The sequence below is a fragment of the Anastrepha ludens genome, chromosome 2 (assembly GCF_028408465.1).
Source record: "Anastrepha ludens isolate Willacy chromosome 2, idAnaLude1.1, whole genome shotgun sequence".
Taxonomy (NCBI): domain Eukaryota; kingdom Metazoa; phylum Arthropoda; class Insecta; order Diptera; family Tephritidae; genus Anastrepha; species Anastrepha ludens.
This window is the reverse complement of record NC_071498.1, coordinates 59,430,187-59,451,790: the sequence shown is the minus strand read 5'-3', so window position 1 is coordinate 59,451,790 and position 21,604 is coordinate 59,430,187. Positions and strand designations below refer to the sequence as shown.

Genomic DNA, 21,604 nt, shown 5'->3' with positions numbered 1-21,604 from the left:
TTGTTATTTTTCTTCTCTAACTTTTTTCTGTTTGGTTATCGATCTTTTTATTCAAACTTTTTTCCTTTCAATTACAGTTCATAATTTAAATACACATTGCATACACCTCAGTCACGGTTGATTTTAATTAAAATTGCATTAAATTTGCATGTGCCGGGGAAATTCCATGTGGATTGAATGAACATTGCATTCCTAATTTATCAAGCGGATAGATACAATAAATACGAAGATAAATAAAAAAAAAAACAACTACAGTATTGTAGAGAACTCAGCTGACGCGGGAATGCCGGCTGGCACCTTAATTGCTGTACATCGTGCGGATGAGAGTGAAGAATTTGTATGAAATTTGAATTATCTGCAAAAGAGAAAGAATTTGAGTGACGCTGAAGGTGAAACAATCAAAAACAAAGGAATCAGAACACAGGTAGTATCCCATATTGAATAGGCAACCATAAAAATTGTGCCAGAAATTGCAATAAATTTATACTTCCAAATTAAGCAGTGAAAATTTGGTTACTAAAAGTTTTGAGATTGGATAAATTAATATATTGGAAACGAACGCTTAAAAATAAATGATAATTAATATCTATGCAGGTGCATCTGGGACACCAATATTAAAAAAATTAAAATGTATATACTTAGTGCTGCCATAAGTTCTGTTACAAGACCTGTTACGGACCTCCGTTATAGATATGAAATAATAATACTTTTTCTTTTTCTTTACTTCTTTTCTTTAAATATTAAAAAAAAACACCTTAAATTTTCATTCGAAATGGTAACCATTTGCTTTTATACAAGCCTTCAAACGTTTAAGCCATTCATCTATTGCAGCCCGCACGGTTTCCTTGGATATTGACGTCGGTGCTCGAACCAAAGATTGCTTTAAACTCTCAAAATTTCTGTGAGATCTTCGACAAGCCATGTTTTCTAATTCGGACCACAAACTGCAGTCCCATGAGCTCAGATCTGGGTTTCCAGACGGCCAATCTGCTGTGGCTATGAACCCAGAAATATTGTTTTTTAGCCACTGCTGAGTGGTTTTTGCCTTAAGGGCTGGAGCGGAATCTTACTGGAAGATCCAACGCTCTTCACGGAAGAGAGTACTGCTCAACTGCTTCCCCACGTCTTCTAAGACATCCTCCTGGTACACTTTTGCCACGGCTTTAACCCCTTTTTCGTGGAAATTAAGAGATGTAACGCCTTTGTTAGACACCACTTCCACCAAACCATTACGAAGACTGTATGGTGGCCACGCTGAACCCTTGGAACAACAGCATTTGCAGCTTTAGAAGTTTTAGCATAGATTTTATCATTTTGCTTATTAAAAACTGCCTCAACAGTGAAAACTTTCTCATCTGTGAAAAGAATATTTTCATGGCCGTTAACCGATCGCCACCGACGAAGGTGCTTGCATCTGTCGAGTTTAATTTTCTTCAATCGCTTTGTCAAAATATGACCAGTTGAGCGACGGAAGGCTTTCATGAGGAGATCATCTCTAATTAGTCTTGACATGGATTTGGTCGACACATTCATTTTCCTGGACATGATTTTCTGACTTCTAAGGGGATTTCTGCGAATTGTTTCTCGATCTTTTTTATGGCCGCACTGATTCGAACCACGCGACGATGGCCACTTCTTTTTCTGTCTGTCACTTAAGACGTTTGAGAAAACTATTGATGATATTGAGTGCGGTAAGGATACATTCTCGAAATATTAATTTTCTTCAGGAATTCGTAAATCTCACTACTCCAATGTTAACAAGCGAATTTTGCCACGAAACTGAGTATAGTATAATTAATGAGCACGCAATGCATACGAACAAAAGCAATAATAACGGAACTTTTTTCTGTGAATTTCTTCTCTCCGTTTGTATTGTAAAATTTGTCACAGAATTTATGGCAAGACTAAGTAAATAAAGAAATCGTTCGCAGATTTTTAATAAATCATTGGCACATCGCAGAGCGTACACAGCGCATACAGATCTTGCATTCCTAGAAAAATCTCCTTCCTTTAAGGTTTAATGTGAGTAAAAGGTTGACCTATGCTAAAGCATTCGCAAGCAATCCGAATGAATTTTGGGGCAACTGTATTTTCACCGACGAGTCGAAGTTCCACTTTCTTGGTTCGAATGGCCGCATTCTTCTCTGGAGAAGTGAAGCTACAGCGCACAATCCATCAAATATGGTTGGTACTTTGAAATATAGCGACAGACATTTAAAGATTGAGGGAGCAACGAAGAGGGCTCGTTTTATTTTATTGAAGGCACTATGACTAAAATAAATTATCTAGAAATATTGAAGAAGCATAATCCCAAAACTGTCGAAAAATTACGGTTACCAGCAACGTTCATCTTCATGCACGAGAACGGCCCAAGGCTTATTGCGCTGATTCTAAGGAAATGTAAAAAAATTATTACCCTCAGCTTCCTCAGAGAGCTCAAAGAGAATTAAATAACCGGCAATCAGCCATTGAAGAGATGAAGAAAATATTCCAAATGCTGTCACCAAAACTCTAGTAGAATCCATGCAAAGCTGTCTTAAAGAAATAATTAGTACAAAGGGATACTGCACAAAATATTAATTCACGAATTTTCCATTACTTCCATATTTTCATTACTGTTATACTTTATGTTTGAGTTGTAAAATTAAGTTATTGTTTTGTCTAATGGAAAACTTTCAAATAATTTAAATATTATTTTGTTTTCAATTTTTTTAATAAAATATTGAATCCAATGTAAGGATCATATACCTATGTGGCGCAAGCTTGTGGGTAGTAACTTGGACGATGACATTATCTGATAAGGCGTCACATGGTGTGTTTGAGAGAAAAATTTTGCGGAAGACTTTTCGACCTTTGTACAATGGAGATGGCGAATATTTTATACGATGGAACAATGAGCTGCATGAGCTTTACGACGACATAGACATAGCGCAGCGAATAAAGAGCCAGTGGCTTCGTTGGCTGGGTAATGTCGTCTGAATGGACACAAATGCTCGGACTCTAAAAGTATTCGGTGAGGTACCAGGTGGTGGTAACAGAGGAAGACGAAGTGATGGTAACAGAGGAGCTGGAATGATGAGGTGCCGAAGGTGTGTCCAACTGGCTCCGGTTAGCACCAGAAAGAAACAACTGGTTTCTGCCGTGAGAATCTGCAAAGTCGAGCAAACTTAGATCACCCGCCCATCATATAAAATTCTGACGAAAATTTTTAAATCGCTAGTGCAAGTATGCATATTTGTATGTCTCCTCTATCAGAATCCGTTGCCCGATCAAATTATTTCCTATGCCGATTTACCACGAAATATGAAAAGTCAATGAGCTGTAGATACAGTAAAGATATAAAGTGTATTTTAATTTTTTTTTTGTCCCAATATACATCAACCACAATACAATTCAGGTCTCGAAGAAATACTTCTTTAAAAACCTGAGCCGCCTGGATAGAGTCGTACTGGAAGCATTAAATCAACTTCAAAACTTCAACTTTGGCTAAGGCTACTGTAGGTACCCTAAATACGCCACTACTTCGGAGGAAATATGGGAAATATAAACTGTACCCTTTCCTAGCATAAATATGAATAAAAACAAAGTCTACAAATGTGAATAAAACCAAGGTCTAGAAATTTGTGAAAACGAACTAAAATATTAATAAAGGAAGAAGTAAACACTAAACTAACTAAATAAAAATAATAATAAAATTTATTCTCCCCTCATCTCGCTTCAAATTCTTCATCATACTCACAACAGTCATCGTGCCACGGGAGACGCTCACAAGATTCGTTGCCTTCAACATTGCCGGCTTTTGAGCGCGCGCTGCCATTAGTGCCAATATCCGCTGATAATTGATGTGTGCATTGGTCCAATCGTGACTGAAGGTGGCTTGAGCTATATTGACACTCTATAACAAATAATTGCAGACATTAATTTCAATATTTTTAAATGTAATATCGTAAATTCCCATAAATTAAAATGCGATAAAATAAAAGCAACTTGGACGCCGTTTTACAGCATTTTTTACCTAGAATTCACAATAAGGTCGCTTTTTGCGAGGCAGATAGTGTGTGATTTAGCATTTTATTAACCTTGTTTTTGTCTTTTATTATAATTTGTGCGGACCATTTGTTCACATGGAGCTCTCAAAATTCCATCTGTCTATGTGCAGACCTCAAACAGAAACACCCTGAATGAGCAAATTGCCATGGATAATAGCATTGAGCCCATATAAGACCCAGGATACAGAGATATAACTAGGAACGGCGTAGTGGATGCATTAGCTAGAGGGGCTGCGGCCTCGTTATTAATAGGACCCGAGCTCTTCCTTGGTATGGAACAAAACAGCATCCAGGTGAAGCCTAGAATCAAATAACTAAGATTAAGAGACGTTAGCTGGTACCAAATTATAGTGTTATGCCAGACGAAGTCATTCCTGGGAGGGTATAAAGGTTCAGGCAACTTATAGCAATCCCTACGGAAAATCTGAGAGTGCTCACGGGCATTCTGACAGCACTCTGTAGATTGCATAGTCATCTGCATAGAATTGAGATATGGTCCACTGACTGCTGTCGTTTCCGTGACCAGCCGCGTAAAGAATTATCTCATCACGGCCGGTTGCGGCCAGAAGAAAGACACATACGCTTGCCCAACCCAGCTCTATCTTAGATCTACTAAAGGGACTGGGTTTGGATGAGGTACAGTGATAAGTAAGAAGCTCAAGAGACCATCCGGTTGAAGTTCTAACTTAGGTTAGGTTAGTATGGTTGCCCAGGGAGTGGGCACACTTGGACGAAGAGAGATTCGTCCTTTGTGATAACTTACTTTTCAGACATTCTTTCATTCAGATGACATCCTCAATACTGCTAATTTTGAAAATCGGTAGCTAACATACCTCCTGTTCTAAGACACGAAAAAAAATTTAAGAATTAACTAGTAAAAATCTTAACGTGTTTCTTCTATTTTGCTTAACTTCGGTGATCAAAATAACAGAGTCAGGAATATCCTATTTTGATCAGATGTGCACCGTTTTATATGACAACTTTTGCCCACTTTTTGGATAGTTCGAAATTCTGCAATTGAGGCAGTACTCGCTCCTATTTGTAATCAACGGGATCAGCTCTCTTTCACAAATTTCTCTTTGTGTCATCAATAAAATTATTCAATGCCTTGAAAAGCTGATAATAATTTGGTCTCACTGAGTAAGGTCTATAAGTTGAATGCAAAGAGCCTCTAATCAAGCGCTCGCTGCTCCTACCATTTGGTGCGTAGTTAAGAGATGTGCGAGGTCTACTGATATTTTGTTGGGAGGCAACACCCTTCTGGTTCCACAATTCTAAGTTCTTTTGGGCGATTTTCTGGCTCAGTTAGGTCAGTTATTGATAATAGAAATCCCAATTGAGTGTTCGGTGCTTCTACACCGTGCAACAGTTTTTCTCGTATATGAGAAAACGGCATCGTGCACATTTCGATTTTCTCATGCGTGAGAACAATAATTTAAATTTTACGCACTGTCATGCAGCATCACAAAGCGGATGAGTTCCTCAGAATATAAGCAAATATTCAGTAGCATCTTCTTGGACTTAACCATTGTTTAGATCATCTCAAATTGGTCAAATTTTACTACAATCTGTTATCCACTGTGGGTCTCTTATGTGACAAATTTTTCATCCCCTCTACTAATTCAATTCCGTTAAGCTTCAACAAATAATCGCAGGCGTCAATTCGGTGCAGAAGATTATTTTGCGCTAATTCGAGTGAATTGTACACAACGAGCTTAAGCTTGAGATTCTCTGTGACAAAACAAGTCGGAATGGTTTCCTGGGTAATTTTAAATTCCTAGGCAATGCAATAAGTGGTTGGCTCTAAGATTTTCATGAGATTTTTCAGTGAGATTTCTAAACCATGACTCGCCGTCGATGTCTATATTACCAGAAGAGAATCACTGAAAAGACGATTTATAGAAGCTTGAAAGAGCACGTGGTCAGAACTTTTTCATCTGTTTCACCTACATCAATTGGAGTTGAATATATGTAGATACATGAAGCAATTTAAAAATCTACCGAAAGACATTCACCATTTTAAGAAATTTTTTTTTACACTAAAAGTAAGTCCAAACCCTTCACCCTTTCTGCTCACCGCATCGATAAGCAACTGTCCATAGTGGCAAATCAAATAAATATCCAGCAAAGACGAAAATAAAAACATCGTCAGCTTAATCTTATAATCCAGTCCAGTGTCCATAGTCATTTGGAAGCCTACGAAACAAATGATGGAGGACGAGGCTATAAAGTTGACTAGCATTGGCACACCCAAGACCTCATTTAGAATGTCCGATAAGCTAGAAATTTTGTAAAATTAGTAAGAGAAAGTAAGAAAAAATGTGTATCTGCATTAACTCACTCACCTCAATATATTTGCATGATAGGTTATGGTGTCACAAAGGAATATCATATCCTCATTATATGCGTCCCTCTCCATATTTGACTGGTCTTTCACATTCAATCGCCGACTACTCACTGCCTCATTCATCTTTTGTCGATGACATGCGCCCCATTGCGGTTGATACTCGGTCATCCTTTTGGCCACATAATCGTAATGCATAATAATTTGTGTTCCCAATGCGCATATCAACATATCACTAGCAATCTGTCCGGCTGTTGCATGGTAGCCAGCAAAGCTTTGGAGTAGCCAAATTAAATAGAAACTCCAGTGATTACTCAAATCCCAGGGAACGTAAATTTCATAAGGCAACGCCTTTTCGACGGTACGCAAATGCAGCCAACAATCATAAATTCGACGCTCCACCCAAGGGTACAGATTATATGTACAGATAAGTACCATGAAAATCAACGAAAAAGAGTTCATTACTAAGGAGCTGCGCCGCAAGTAGCGACGCATATTCATTGTTTTTTGCTGCTCCTCGGTGTGTGGAAAAATGTTGTCCATTAGTGTTAGCAGGCGACTCACATCACTCTTCTTGCTCCGTATGTAGCATAATTTGATTAAACCGATGAGAACGTAGCCGGCATAGGAAAATATCATTGTTGCCTGTACTAAGTCTTTGGCCAATTTAAAAACGAAAATCATATCTTGGATTATCCAAAACAGAATATTGCCTGCACTAAAGTAGAATAAACCTCGCTGTATAAAGGTGTCCTGGGTGTTCCACAAGTCAATGCCTGCGGTGCGATAGAAGAAGGTCGGTACACGCAGAAATATTTTGAATGGTGCCGCTGTGGTGCCGAATAGTTTGGCGATCATTTTCGGCTTGAAAAAAGAATATTGATTATGAAGTTTTAAAAACGCCATAAATAACTTAAATATGAAACAACTTATCGAGAACTGTTCTTCTTGAAAACCATATTTTAAGCAATAGATTACGTATTTTTCATTAAATTTCTGCTACTTAGATTACCAAATTTATATAGAGATGTGGCTATTGAATGTACAAGTATTCACAAAACAGACACAGACGCTCCTAAAGCCTTCTATGCTGTATTCAGTGTCTCTTACTCCTGTTCAGATTAGTAACTTTATTTTTATATTTATTTTTATTTTTTCTGTGGCTAGCAATAGAACAATGAATTGTGCTGAAAACTATGGAATTTACAGTGTTTTGAGCGAAGGTAAGCGATGTGCAAAATAATGGCTGATCGGATGATAATGATACTACGCTAGCATCGCGAAACGTCATAGGAGGTAGTCATCAAGAGACTACAACATCACCTGAAATGTTTCGAAAAAGAAGAAGCGACTTGAGCGAAATCCCTGACGATGTGCCAATCAAACGGTGAATGAACTGAAAATGTGTGACCTTAGCAACCGTCGCATACTGAAAAATGATTTCAAAGTCAAACTTTAGAAAATCCAAAAGACGCATGATCTCACACCAAAGCAGCAACAAGTCAGACTTGAGAGAGCGAAGGAGTTGCTTCGCTTGGGCGAAAACGCTCAATTTTTCAAAATGAGCAATTCGTAAACTCATAAAACGATATTGTTTATTTGAATGGTAATGGTAGGTAATGGCAGGTAATGGTTTGGGCCACTGTAAACACAGATGGGCGCTCTCCAATTGTTTTCATGGAGTCTGGTGTCAAGGTAAATTCGAAATATTATCAGGAAAGTATTCTGGAGGTTGCTTTGAAGCCAGTAGACAAGCAGTTCGGTAGCAGACCATGGACGATTCAACAGGACTCGACATTGTCTCACAAAGCTCGAGTGAACCCAGAATGGCTAAAAAACAACGTTCATAACACAATGGCTCTCAAATTTACCAGACGGGAATCCGATGGATTATTCTCTCATTCCGGCAGCTTGCGAATCGTTTCTAGACCATCTCAAGGCCATAGTCAATGCAAAAGATGGTCATATTGAGCAAAGGTTAGGTTAGGTTAGCCTGGTTGGCAGTAAGCCACGCATAGGCCATTTGGTCCCTAGCGATACCAGATGGATACCGACCTCTATGAATACCTAAAGTAGACATCATGTAGGATGTCAGCGCTTTTGGCGAATCTAAGTAGGGCTGGGAGCATATTGAGCAAAAGTAAATTGATTCTTAATTTTGTATTATTTTTACGCCTTTTTTACTTTAAGTAATTTTCCAAGCTAAATTAATGGTAATTCTAATTGGTTACACTTCGAATGCCAGACCCTGTAGATATTAAAAAAATGAGAAAGAAACAGTTGAGCAAGTCCTTTGCAATTGTTCAGACTTTGCTAAAATCAGAGCAGGTTTTCTAGGTAAATGTTTTTTTATCTCTCTTACGGAATTGTCTAGCGTGGGGAAGGGACCAATCCTGCGTTTCCACAAGCAGAACCACAAACTGGTTTCACGAAGAAAGATAAATGAGGTTTCCGTGTCGCACAATGGACCTGTAAGGTAAGGTCTGGTGGTACAGACCGACTGCCACCATAACCTAACCTAACCGATATGAACTAGTACCACAATTTCCTGTCACTCCTCAACCCTGGGAACTCGAAGCATTTCGTAGCACTTTTATGGATTCTCACACACAATTACACACATAAAGTAGCAAATGAAACTCTTATATTTTATGGACTCACTTCTCGAGTGCAAAGTGTTAAGTACCCAACTGAGGTTTTGCAAGATTGCCACTTTGGTGTACTCAAATCACATCGAGAGTTTTGAAGGATTATCGCCATTATTATTTATTAATTTTTTTCTTCTCAGGGATTATTTTTATTTGCATTTTTCATGAGACTAACCAACACTGAAACACCAAAATGAAAAAGTGTTTTCTCTTAGCGGTCGCTTCTGAGCAGGCAATGACAACCTCCGAGTGTATTTCTGCCATGAAAAAATTTCCTTCGCAGTCGGCTTAAAAGTGTAGGTATCTCCATTTGGGGAACAATTTGGAAACGCACGCCGCATATTTTATTTTAAGAAACAGCTAAATTTATTATTTACTTCATTGCAGTTCAATATAATCCCTCTTTTAAGTATAATTTCATCATTCTTTATTTTCTTAGCGTAGACTTCGCAAATTGATTTGTAACAGTGCTTCGTTGCTTAAAATGTGCTTCATTAGTTTGGGATTTTGGCTTTTGAAATACCTTCTAATAAAACAATTTTCAATAAGCCGCAAGATGAATTGATTCAATCAAAGTATTCCATACAATTAACTAACGCCTTGAGGTATGCAACACGACTACTATGTACAAAATAGCTTTATCAGCCTTTATAAATCATATTTGATACAACAATGTATGTCATATGCATGTGTGTGTGTGTGTGTGTGTGTGTGAGTGCCGGAATATGTGTATTTTCACTTGCGTTTGGTCATTTAAAATTCAGTCGAAAATTATAACTTTAATACACAAAGCTTATTATACATATTACAGTGTTTACTATCAGCAGCATGCCACGTTGGCATGTTGCATGCCACATTTATTTTAATAAATGCTTGCAACAATATTTGATGTAAACATTCATTAGGTCAGGCTAATAACATATAATTATGTGATCATCACACACAAAGGCAAACTCGACAGACTTATAATGAGATTAATATTTACATACGTATATGCGCCTGTGTGTGTGCGGTGTGCGCATAAGCTTGTGTGCTTCATTCAATAGCTCCAATGTATGCGCCTTTGTTTTACCCAGGCGAAATTCACTTGCTAATATTAATAATTACATTGCACATACTCGCACAGTTGGTCAAGAAAGTGTTGCTACTAGGGGTGGAAATTATTTTGTATATTCAAATCTATTTTTTTTTTTTAATTATTATGAATGCTTATGGTATTTTGATTTGCAGGCGAAATGACCAATATTTTTTTCTGTAAGCAAAGCTATTTATGTGCTCATTTATTTAGTGAATCTAGAAATACAAAAAAATGCTATCTTTAAGAATTTTTCTTTTACTTTTTTTGCATTTTAAGTTATTTGCGCTACTTGCCATACTTTCATGCGTTGTCCTTCATCTTATGGTGCTGTTACTCTTTTTAAAAAAGAATGTTACCGTACAAGGCAGAATGTCACTAAACAGTATCTCGAAATTTAAACAGCAGTGTATTTTTTTTGTGTGAGTAATATTTGGGAATTCGGACAGGCTCCCGACTACACGAGACTAAATATTTTCAAAGCCTAACGTATGACAAATTAATATCACTGAATAATTTAAGAATTACTTATTACTTATTATATGTCACAATTTTTGACGTGATAACGTCTTATAATTCGATTTAACAGGCTGCACGCACGAAAAAATGTGTCGTTACCTTGCTCATTAGTGTTACCTTGCTCATATGTAGTTACCTTGCTCATTAGTGTTACCTTGCTCATATGTAGTTACCTTGCTCATTGCCGTTACCTTGCTCATTTGTCGTTACCTTGCTCATTGCATTGAATGAACTGCAAGCGAAAGCGCGGAACGAACGACAAAGCAAACAAAGCAAACGAACGGCAACGTTCGACATCTTGCTCTCTCCTACTTAAGTGAGCGTATATATGTATGTATATGCGCATATGTACATATATAAATTCACGTATTTGTATTTGCATATGCCTTCTTATTGATTATTATTAATTTGATTCACTTGAAGAATTTAAAATAAAACCAAGTTTGTTAATAATACCTGTTGTTTTAATGTTATTATTAATTTTTTTATTATATATGAAGGAAAAAATGTATGGTAATATTTACCATATACCTTATAAGATATGTTGTCTATACTAATGTTATAAAGAGGAAAACTTTGTTTGTTTGTAATGAAGAGGCTCAAAAACTACTGGACCGATTTTAAAAATTCTTTCACCATTCGAAAGCTACATCCTCCACTAGTAACATGGATTATATTATATTTTGGAAATAGGGCTCGAGATATAGGTCAAAACGTGGACCCGGGTAACCTTCGGATGTGTATGTACAATATGGGTATCAAATGGAAGCTGTTGGTGAATGCTTTAGTCCAGAGTATTTTTCATGCCGCTCCGTGACTAGGGTCTCGAGATAGAGACCAAAACGTGGACCCTAGAATGTGTTTGTACAATATGGATATCAAATTGAAGCTGTTGGTGAATGCTTTAGTACAGAGTATTTTTCATGCCGCTCTGTGACTGGGGTCTCGAGATATAGGTCAAAACGTGGACCCGGGTAACCTTTGGTTGTGTATGTACAATATGGGTATCAAATGAAAGCTGTTGATAAGTGCTTTAATACGGGGTAATTTGTTATGTTATGTAATGTAATGTTATGTTATGTTATGTTATGTTATGTTATGTTATGTTATGTTATGTTATGTTATGTTATGTTATGTTATGTTATGTTATGTTATGTTATGTTATGTTATGTTATGTTATGTTATGTTATGTTATGTTATGTTATGTTATGTTATATTATGTTATGTTATGTTATGTTATGTTATGTTATGTTATGTTATGTTATGTTATGTTATGTTATGTTATGTTATGTTATGTTATGTTATGTTATGTTATGTTATGTTATGTTATGTTATGTTATGTTATGTTATGTTATGTTATGTTATGTTATGTTATGTTATGTTATGTTATGTTATGTTATGTTATGTTATGTTATGTTATGTTATGTTATGTTATGTTATGTATGTTATGTTATGTTATGTTATATTATGTTATGTTATGTTATGTTATGTTATGTTATGTTATGTTATGTTATGTTATGTTATGTTATGTTATGTTATGTTAAAGTACAATATATTATGTTATGTTAATGTTAAATTAAAATTTTCTTTTGAAAAATGCAACCATTCAATCAGTATTTTCTTATGACGTTATCACGTTAAACTATCGTCAGTAAACCGACTTTACAGACAACCTCTTTTTTTTCTTTGCAGGAATTTTCGTACAACTGTCTTGTACAAGTGTCGCAGAGTTTGAGGGTGATCTGTCAATTAGCTTTTTTTTGGCATTTAATTATATCAAACAACCGCAGGTGCGCTGTGCAATTTTCACTATGGATAAAAATATCGAACAAAGAATTTGTCTTGAATTTTGTGTTTTGAACAGGATTTCGTGTGCCGAATCGTTGCAAATATTGCAGAAAGCCTACGACGAGTGTGCTTTATCAAAAACACGGGTCTACGAGTGGTATACGGCTTTTGCAGAGGGCCGAGAAGTCGTGGAAGGTATGCTCCGATCTGGCCACTCGTCAACGTCTCCAACGGATGAAAACGTTGTCAAAGTCAAGGAAATGGTGCTGGAAAACTATCATTAAATTTATCTCATACTAGAAATTGGTCTCGTCGAAAACTATATAAAACACGCTCATACTCAAGGATACCCGGATTGATAGCCATTTTGACACTCTTTACGACTGTCAAGTAAGTACTATATTTGTGGTGAGCAGCGCTTCATTTTCAACAATAAAATTCATATGTGTGTACACTAGAGTTTTTTTATTTATTTTTATTTTTTATTGAACTAAAATCTACGTACCCTATGATCTGAAAGTACCGAGAATATTTCAATAAAACAAAGTTAACTTTCAGGCAAATCTATTTTATCTCTTTTAAAATATGACTCGCCTGAAGCAACACACATATGCCAATGTTTAACCCAGACCTCCATGCACCCCTGGTAGGCCTCTTTGATCTCCTCTATCGACTGAAATCTCTTCTCAGGTGAATACGGTGCTTGCACGGTGGCATTTACTTGCTGTTTCGTCAAATAATCCAGCACAATTTGGGCTCCGTGCGAGGGCGCGTTATAATCATGCAAAATCCAAGAATTGTTTGTTCACATTTCCGGCCGTTTGCAACGTACATCATCTCTCAAATGGTCCGATAGCGCTAAAAAGTGACAGATGTGTGTCTTACAATACTGCCAACATAAGAAAAAAATATGGGCCGGTTCCCACGTGCGCGGTTCGTTTAAATTAAACATTCCCGGTACTTTTTGATAATAGGGTCTATCTACATATATTAGGTACATTGAAATATATATTTATATGAGCATGTTGCTTTATCAATCTCGTGCCCATTTCATTCGTTGTACATAGTTCGTATGAGTGCGAAGATTCTATAAGATAACTGTATTATCTGAAGAGAAATAAATATATACCTTTAATTAATAGGTCGAGGATATATAAGTACTAATCATATACAATTATACGAGGAGAGGCCGAAAATTGCACGGAATGAAGCAGAAGGCATGAAATTTTCCTTTCCTGTTCGATTTGTTCTCTCTTGATCCTAATAGGCCTGTCACAATGCGTCCGTTGCGTCCGCTGACTTAGAGCAAAATAGATTATGTATATTTAAGTCAAAGGCTCCACATACGCGCCGCACATAGAGTAACACATAATCGGACCCATAGTGAAAGGCATTCATAAATTTTACTTTTTATATGATAATAAAGACTTTTTTTGTCCTCGCCTTTATGAGCCGAAAAACTGACTTTATTTCATCATCAACAGCACTTTTGACGTGATAACGTCTTATACTTCGATTTAGCCGGCTACACGTACGAAAAAATGTGTCGTTATCTTGCTCAATGGTCGTTATCTTGCTCATTCGTCGTTATCTTGCTCATGGTCGTTACCATGCATGAACTGCAAGCGAAAGCGCGGAACGAACGACAAAGATCACAACGTTCGGCAACGTTCGACATCTTGCTCTCTCCTACTTAAGTGAGCGTATATATGTATGTATATGCGCATATGAACATATATAAATTCACATATTTGTATTTGCATATGCCTTCTTATTGATTATTATTAATTTGATTTACTTGAAGAATTTAAAATAAAACCAAGTGTCTCATCAGTGTCTTCAGTGATAGTTAGGCTGCATTGAAGGCCATGGAGAACGCGAGGCAAACCTCAAAGATTGTTCAAGAATGTAAGAAAAAGTTTCATTCTGTCGCAAGACAAAACAGGCTTGTACTTATATGGGTCCCGGGACTCTCCGGTGTTCAAAGAAACGAAATTGCCGACGAATTGGCCAACCGTGGATCAGCGGTGCCCCCACAGGGGCCAGAGCCAATAATCGGAATCAGTCCCGCAGGAATCAAGAATTGGATCAGCGATTATGTAGGCAATCTACATAAAGAGCGATGGTCCGGCCTGGAACGCTGCAGAATTGCAAAGTGTTTTGTTACAAGTCCGAACAGAAAACTGTCAAACTTTCTACTAAAACTTAGAAGGAAAGATATTCGGTTGCTGGTCGGCATCATTACAGGACACAACCCATGGCGTCAGCATATGACCACCATTGGAATCATCGAGAACCCGGTATGCCTGTTATGCTTGGAGGAGGCGGATAGCACTGAGCACTTTCTCTGTGAGTGTCCTGCCTTTGCTAGAGCAAGGCTACGAGTATTGGGTTCCGATGTCATGAGAATGAGTAATATTAGTTCTCTAAAACTGGGGGATATTTACAGATTTTCCAAAGAATCTAGAAAATTCTCACAGGACTAACTATCTCTATCTCTGTCTCTATTCTTTCGCATCTCTTTCTCTGATAGTTTTCTCCCTCCCTCCTTGACATCTACCCCCTTTCCAGAGCTTTAAATACAATGGGATTTTAAGCCTGAGTGTTTTAGGAGCCACCAAATCTCCTGGTGCTCCTTGGTTCGACCTCTTCAAATTCAAATTCAAATTCAATCGATGTTTGAAACTTTTTACAAAATTTATGAAAATCCGCGAAATCGTCTTCAAATAAATTTGAAAACTTTAAATCAAAATTTTCTTGAAATAAATTTCAAAATTTTAAATCAAAATTTTCTTCAAATAAATTTCAAAATTTTCAATCGAAATGTTTTTCAAACAAATTTGAAAACTTTAAATCAAAATTGTGTTCAAATAAATTCCAAAATTTTCAATCAAAATTGTTTTCAAATAGATTTAAAAATTTTCAATCAAAATGAAACAAAAAATATCTGGATATGATTTTGAAATTTTATTATGGGTTTACAGCTCCTTAAATTTTAATATAACAAAGTGTAAGTTTGAAAACAAACGCACGAACTGTTTTTTATATATAATATAAAAGAAAACACCCAACACCATCAGCGAAAAAAAATGTGACAAAAATCACCTCGACTTTTGAGCTACTTGGAACTTCCATTTTTTTAAAACAAAATTTAATGAGCTATAAAACTTCATATCCGAAATTTTATTCCAAATTTTTATTAAGAATTTTGAAATTTTTATGACAATTTGTTGAAGTTTTATAAATATTTTATCAATTTTGAAATTTAACGTGGTTTTTATTATAGAATGAAATACATTTTTATAAATAAATGTAATTTAAATGAAAAAATTGATTTTGTAAGTAAAGAGGCCAATTTCTTTGGTCCGGAGCCCGTTCTGCCACTCCCTTATGCAGCCATCAAAGCTACGGTTAACAAACGAATTGCTCTAACCCATAAGCGAGCTTGGCAGGCTGAGAGAGGCTGCAAATAGATAACACTGATGTTACCTGTCATGTCCGATCGACTGTCGCAGATCCTCCTGTGGTTATGCAGAAGGGACTGTTGGAGCTGGTTGGACTGATGACGGGCCACTTTCTATGGGCGAAACACATGAAAGAATTGAGAAGAGGATCAAACGGGGCATCACTTTCTGTGCGTCTGCCCAGCCTTCGCTCGAATCTGGCTAGTGGTTTTTGGTATTAATGAGTTAAGAAGCGACCACCTTGGCTCTTTGACACCACAAGATCTACTCACATTTCTTCGGAGGTGGGGTAGATTGAACGAAAATTAAAAAGTGAACCCCGGTGCAGTACAATTGCACGAGAAAGAAATGACAGACGCTTTTTTTAAACTCGGCCAGAGTCACTTAAGCGTTTATCGCGCCAATCAAGAAGAATAAGAGGAAAAAGGTGGATCCACAAGGTGGCGCAAAATTTCTTCGCACCTCTAATACTCAATAATAGGAAAAATTTAGATGACTTGTAGGTGGCACCAAATTAATCATCCAATTTTTGTTTTTGAATAACTGAAAAAAATTAGTTGGAATGATGGAAATCTTTATTATCACCCTTATGCTCTCCATTGCTTGTGTGTTTGTATACTGGGGTTATCTAGTTCACAAATGTATTATCAATATTATATTACAATATAAACACCTGATAGGGTGATTAATTTTGCGCCACATTGTAGAATTTTTAAACGGAATATGTCTTATCTATGTAATTTTTCTTTGCTCGCTGAGAGTTCTAATCACAGCGCGAAACGCAATATTTTTCATAGTTGCTGCTGCTTATCCGCCGATATCTCAAAGGTTTTTCCACCAATGTGACTGAAACTTTATATTTGTAGTTATTTTCAGACGCAAAGCAATACTAAGTAAAATAAAACATCCCACCCCACTTCCACCTCAGCATTCTACGCAATTTTGTATCTCTTCTCGTACACAAAATAAATTATTTCACTTTAACTCACATCGGTCATGGTGCCACGCGAAACGCTTATAAAACTTGTTGCATTTAAAATGGCTGGTCTCTGTGCGCGCTTAGCTATCAATATAAGCATTTTTTGGTAGCGAATATCAGCATGAATCCAGTCGTGAAAGTATACAGCATTTACCACATTTGTGCTCTGAAAAATATTATTATAAATTTTCAAATAGCAGTGCCTTGAAAGACCAAAACTGAATTAAATAACTATAGCACTAGAATTTATTGAAAAATTTGGACAATTTACTCGTTTCTTATTTAATCTAATAAATTTTTTTATGAAAATTTAGTTTATTCTCCTACAAAACCATATTAATCCAAGTTTCAAACTTTTAATATAAAGCTCACCGAATCAATTAGCAACTGCCCAAAATGGCAGATAAGATAGACCTGTAATATGGAGCCGAAAAAGAAGAGTGCAAGCTTGATGAGCAAGTCAAGTTGTCGGGTAACTGACAACTGAAAGCCGAGGAAACAAATAAGCGCCGATGAGGTAAACAAATTGACAAGCAGTGGCACGCCAAACAATTCGTTCAAGAGCTGTGACAAGCTGGGGTATAGAAGAGAAAAAAAATTATAACAAATAGGGCACACTGCCTTATCTATTTACCTCAACAATTCCGCATGATAAGCCACGATACCCGAAATATACTGCATATCCTCACGAAATGCTTTCAGCCCCATAACCACGCGAACTCTCTGCGGTACATCCAGTGCATATACCTCGGCGTATTTCGACTTATACTTCTCCAGGCTAAGTGAAATGTAATCGTAATGCATTATCAATTGCGTAGCCGATGTGCAGAGCAATAAGTCGAGCGCCATCTGTGTGCAAGTCGCATGCCAGCCAGCCAAACCTTGTGACACATACAAAACATAGTAGCTCCAATGATCGTGCCAATTCCACGGATAGGATGCACTATAGGGCAAGGTTGGATCAATAACATTCACGTGCAACCAATTCGTATAGATCAAACGAGTCCCAATTGCGTAGAGATTGTAGATCGATATGAGCACCATATACATGGCTGTGTAACTTTTCGTCACGAATTTGCTCAATTGCAGATAATGGCTCAGACGTAAATTTTCTTGCTGTAATTTGGTGCGTGGGAAAATGACTTCTAGGCGTTGTAAAAATATGATCATATTCTTCTTTCTGCGTAGCATGTAATAGTACTTCACCAAAGCAACAGCGACATAAGAGGCATAGGAAAGGCTCATGGTGGCTTCGATGAGATCAGTTTTGAATGTTACCACGATGAAGTATAGTTCGGCGAGGAAAGTTAAGAATAGGTTGTGTACGGAAAAATGAAAGAATAAACGTTGCCACAGACCGCCACTTGGACCCCACAGTACAAGGCCCACACAACGATAGAAAAAATTAGGCAAATGTAGAAATTCTTCGAAGCGCATAATTAAAGCCATTCGGGAGCTTCTGTTGCATGTAAAAATTCAAGAGCAAAAGCAGTTACATTAAGAAAATTTATAGAAGAGTGAGAAGAGGTAATAATCACTACATATTTCAGAAAGGTACAAGTTTTAAAAAGTAAACACACTTTTTTCACATTCTTCGTTCTTTTCTGTTCTGCATAAATTTACTCAGACGATTTCCTCAAATTAAAAACCTTATGGCAATATATGCTCACTTCCAGAAAAATTCCTTCCTTACCCTGATAGAGAAGGAAGCTTTCTCAGGAAAACGAAGACTTCATAATATTTCTACCCAAAGGACCGGATATTTCATAGTCCCGTATGCTTGATTCATTAACTCCTGTGCTAAAGACTCTAGAAGTTTTAAGATATCTATTTTATATCAGGTGCTCTGTGAGACACAAAGTTCTTGCATCGAATCTAACTCGGTAATCTAGTATAAAGATGTGTCGAAACTGGCGGACGGTAGAACTAATGCTGGTGCATTAGAGCCGAACTTGAACGGTTAACCAACAGTCTTTCAAGTGGGGATCCATGGTATAGAAATCTGTAGCGCAGAATGTCTTCGAAGAGGCAGCGCCTCTACATTTTATCAGAAAGGTAGTCCAAATCCAACTCGGAAATCTGATACAGAGAGGGGTCGAAACTTGCAGATTGTAGGACTGGTGATGGTGCTTTAGAGTTAAGAGTCGAACTTTAAAAGATCGATATCTATTAAAAGTAAGTTCGAAGTCTTTCTACGAAGAGGCAGCGCATCTACATTTTATCAGAGAGGTAGTCCATACACCGAATCCAACTTGAAAATCCTGTACACAGATATGTCGAAACTTGCGAATAGCAGAACTGGTGCTGGTATATTTGGGCCGAGCTTTAAAGGATCGAAGCCCATGAGCAGTTATTCCAAAACCTTTCAAGCGGAGATCCATGGCATAAAAATTTGTAGGAGAACATTTTATTAGACAGCCGGGCAGCTTGTGAGCACAGCAAGCTCATATGATATTATAACATTTAACTTCACTGAGAAATACTTCAATGTTCTCAGTACCCTGGGTGCACCACCGTTTTACTGGACTATATAACACAACATGAAGGAGTGGTGGCCGGACTGCTCGGCAAAATTAGGCGTTATTTAAATGTTCCATAGACCAGAATATTTTACGGGCTCACCAAAGCTCACATAGCGGAAGTTTTCAGAGATTGAAAAGACAAAGAATTCATACGGCGAGCGTGTGCCGATTGGGCGAATTCTATGATAAAACTTTCGAACATATTCTCTGCGAATGTTCAGCACTCACAAGGCGAAAACTCGTTCAGCTGGGTGCTTCGACTCTAAATCGATTGCTGATATGCAGCAAATAAGCCGTTGAGGTACTCAAATTCATTAGAAGCCTCCAATTAAAGGCTTGCGGCCAAGCGCAGGAGATCACATAATATTATTAATATTATTAAAAAGGAATTGTAATAATAATAAGTTACGTTACATCGAGGTTGATTAATATACTTTATTTGCTTATCACAAAGAAGGGTCCGATAGGTCCCTCGCGGGTTTGTGTCAACGCAGCAGCAACACAATTATTATCATTGTATCGAATCGAGAGTTATATATGGTAAAGTAGCTGTGCATTGATTGTAAGATCCTTCTACTCAACTTGTTTTCTAAGTATTTCAATGCCGCTCTTTTATTTTATTTTTTTCGGCCTCAAATTTCCTGTTTGATCCACTAGAGTTATAAAACGCAGCCGCAGAAACCGAATGGATTGGTGAGTGATTACCGTTAGGAAGTGCGCAGATTCGAATCTCTGGCATGAAACTCCAATTTATAGAAAGAGGTTCTTCTTCCAGAAGCGGTCGCCCTGGGCAGACAATGACAAACCTACGAGTATATTTCTACTATGAAGAAACCCTCCTCATGAAATACCATCTTCGGTTCGAAGGCGGCGTAAAACTGTGGGTTTGGCGTAAATGATTTCAGAAGCTTCTGTAAAAAAAAAACCAAAAAAGTGTGAAGGATTGTCTAGATCCTCCAGAACCCAGTTGACTCCTAAATATTTGTGCACCCTTACTTTCTGGTAGTTGGACCCCTTTTTTAACGCAGAAGCTAACGTTGCGGACGCGGTAAGATTTCATTAGTTTCATCTACGGCTGAATTCCGATGAATATCATTATCTGGATGAATAGTTAATTAAAATATGTATGTGTTTGATTTGAATTTAGAGAATAACTGGAACTTGAAAAACATGTAATTACTATTTGAAACTTGGAGGTTAGCCTATAGAAGCAATCTCCCAGAGGAGATGGTTTCATTTTTGATCAGCTAAAGCCGCTTTACATACAAATCGTATTATTCAGGCGCACCTTTCAGTTTAATATCAGCAGCATCATCTCTTTATTCCCGACGGGTGTTTCCTATCTACCCTACTTGATAAAGCTCTGTGAGTATTCATTACTAAGTTGTTCAATAAGTTTTGCAGTTCGATAAGAAAAACTCTAATTTACTGTTTGAAATAAACTTTATTATTTAGTATAGTCTCTATGGGCATCAATATACTTGTTCCAATTTATGAAATCCATCCCTGACGTGAGAATCTGCAAGGGCTGCAAAATACATTTCCGCAGTTGTTAGGACTTCATTATTTGATGAAAAACACTTTAAACGCATGAAGTTTTTTTTGATCCGGAAACAAATAGAATTCGACAGGGCCAAATCTCGTCAATTTTAGCCATTGTCAAATTGCTCTTGTGACACGGTGCATTTTCCTAAGGAAAACTACTTTTTTTCATTTGCGAACTGAGTTTTTTTCACGATTTTTTTTCCTTCAGCTGGTCTAAAAGGTTAGGTTGAAGCGGTTGTCCACTGTGGGACACACTCAGACTCATGGCCGATTGTGATGCTGCGTGGGGAACTTGTCCTTATCCCTCCTAAAACCAGTGTGTACTTTTCAAAAATTTTGTAAAATCCTTAATTCCGACAGAGCTGAGATCTTCCAATTCATTAAAGATTTGTCTACCCAAGGCGGCGAGTCTACGTTTGGATAGAGCAAGAAGACATATAAGATGCGGGAGTGTCTCTTCCTCTTCCTCGTCTGGACCACTTCGGCAGAAGTCATGTGTTTGCACAGCCATTCTCTGGGCGTGCCTACCGATTAGGCAATGCTCCGTCTAAAAGATTACAATAACATTCAGAATTTATTACCCTACCAGTTTGCAAGTAATCCCCAAATTAAATTCCCTTCGCATCCCAAACCACTGATGCAACCACCTTCTTGGCCGCTTCGTGGACACG

General features: G+C 37.3%; 2 protein-coding genes across 2 annotated transcripts; both read right to left on the bottom strand.

Moving 5' to 3' along the window:
* Nucleotides 1-298: 298 nt before the first annotated feature.
* On the bottom strand, nt 299-7,251 carry LOC128863514 (odorant receptor 85c-like). Its single transcript, XM_054102756.1, has 4 exons — nt 6,395-7,251; nt 6,127-6,328; nt 3,740-3,895; nt 299-355 (listed from the first exon to the last, which is right to left on the bottom strand). The coding sequence occupies exons 1-4, from the start codon at nt 7,249-7,251 to the stop codon at nt 299-301; spliced, it is 1,272 nt and encodes a 423-aa protein (XP_053958731.1).
* Nucleotides 7,252-12,994: 5,743 nt separating this feature from the next.
* Nucleotides 12,995-18,325, bottom strand: LOC128857783 (odorant receptor 85c-like). The gene is made up of 4 exons (XM_054093538.1): nt 17,501-18,325; nt 17,239-17,440; nt 16,877-17,032; nt 12,995-13,530 (listed from the first exon to the last, which is right to left on the bottom strand). The coding sequence occupies exons 1-4, from the start codon at nt 18,313-18,315 to the stop codon at nt 13,474-13,476; spliced, it is 1,230 nt and encodes a 409-aa protein (XP_053949513.1). The 5' UTR covers nt 18,316-18,325; the 3' UTR covers nt 12,995-13,473.
* Nucleotides 18,326-21,604: the final 3,279 nt, after the last annotated feature.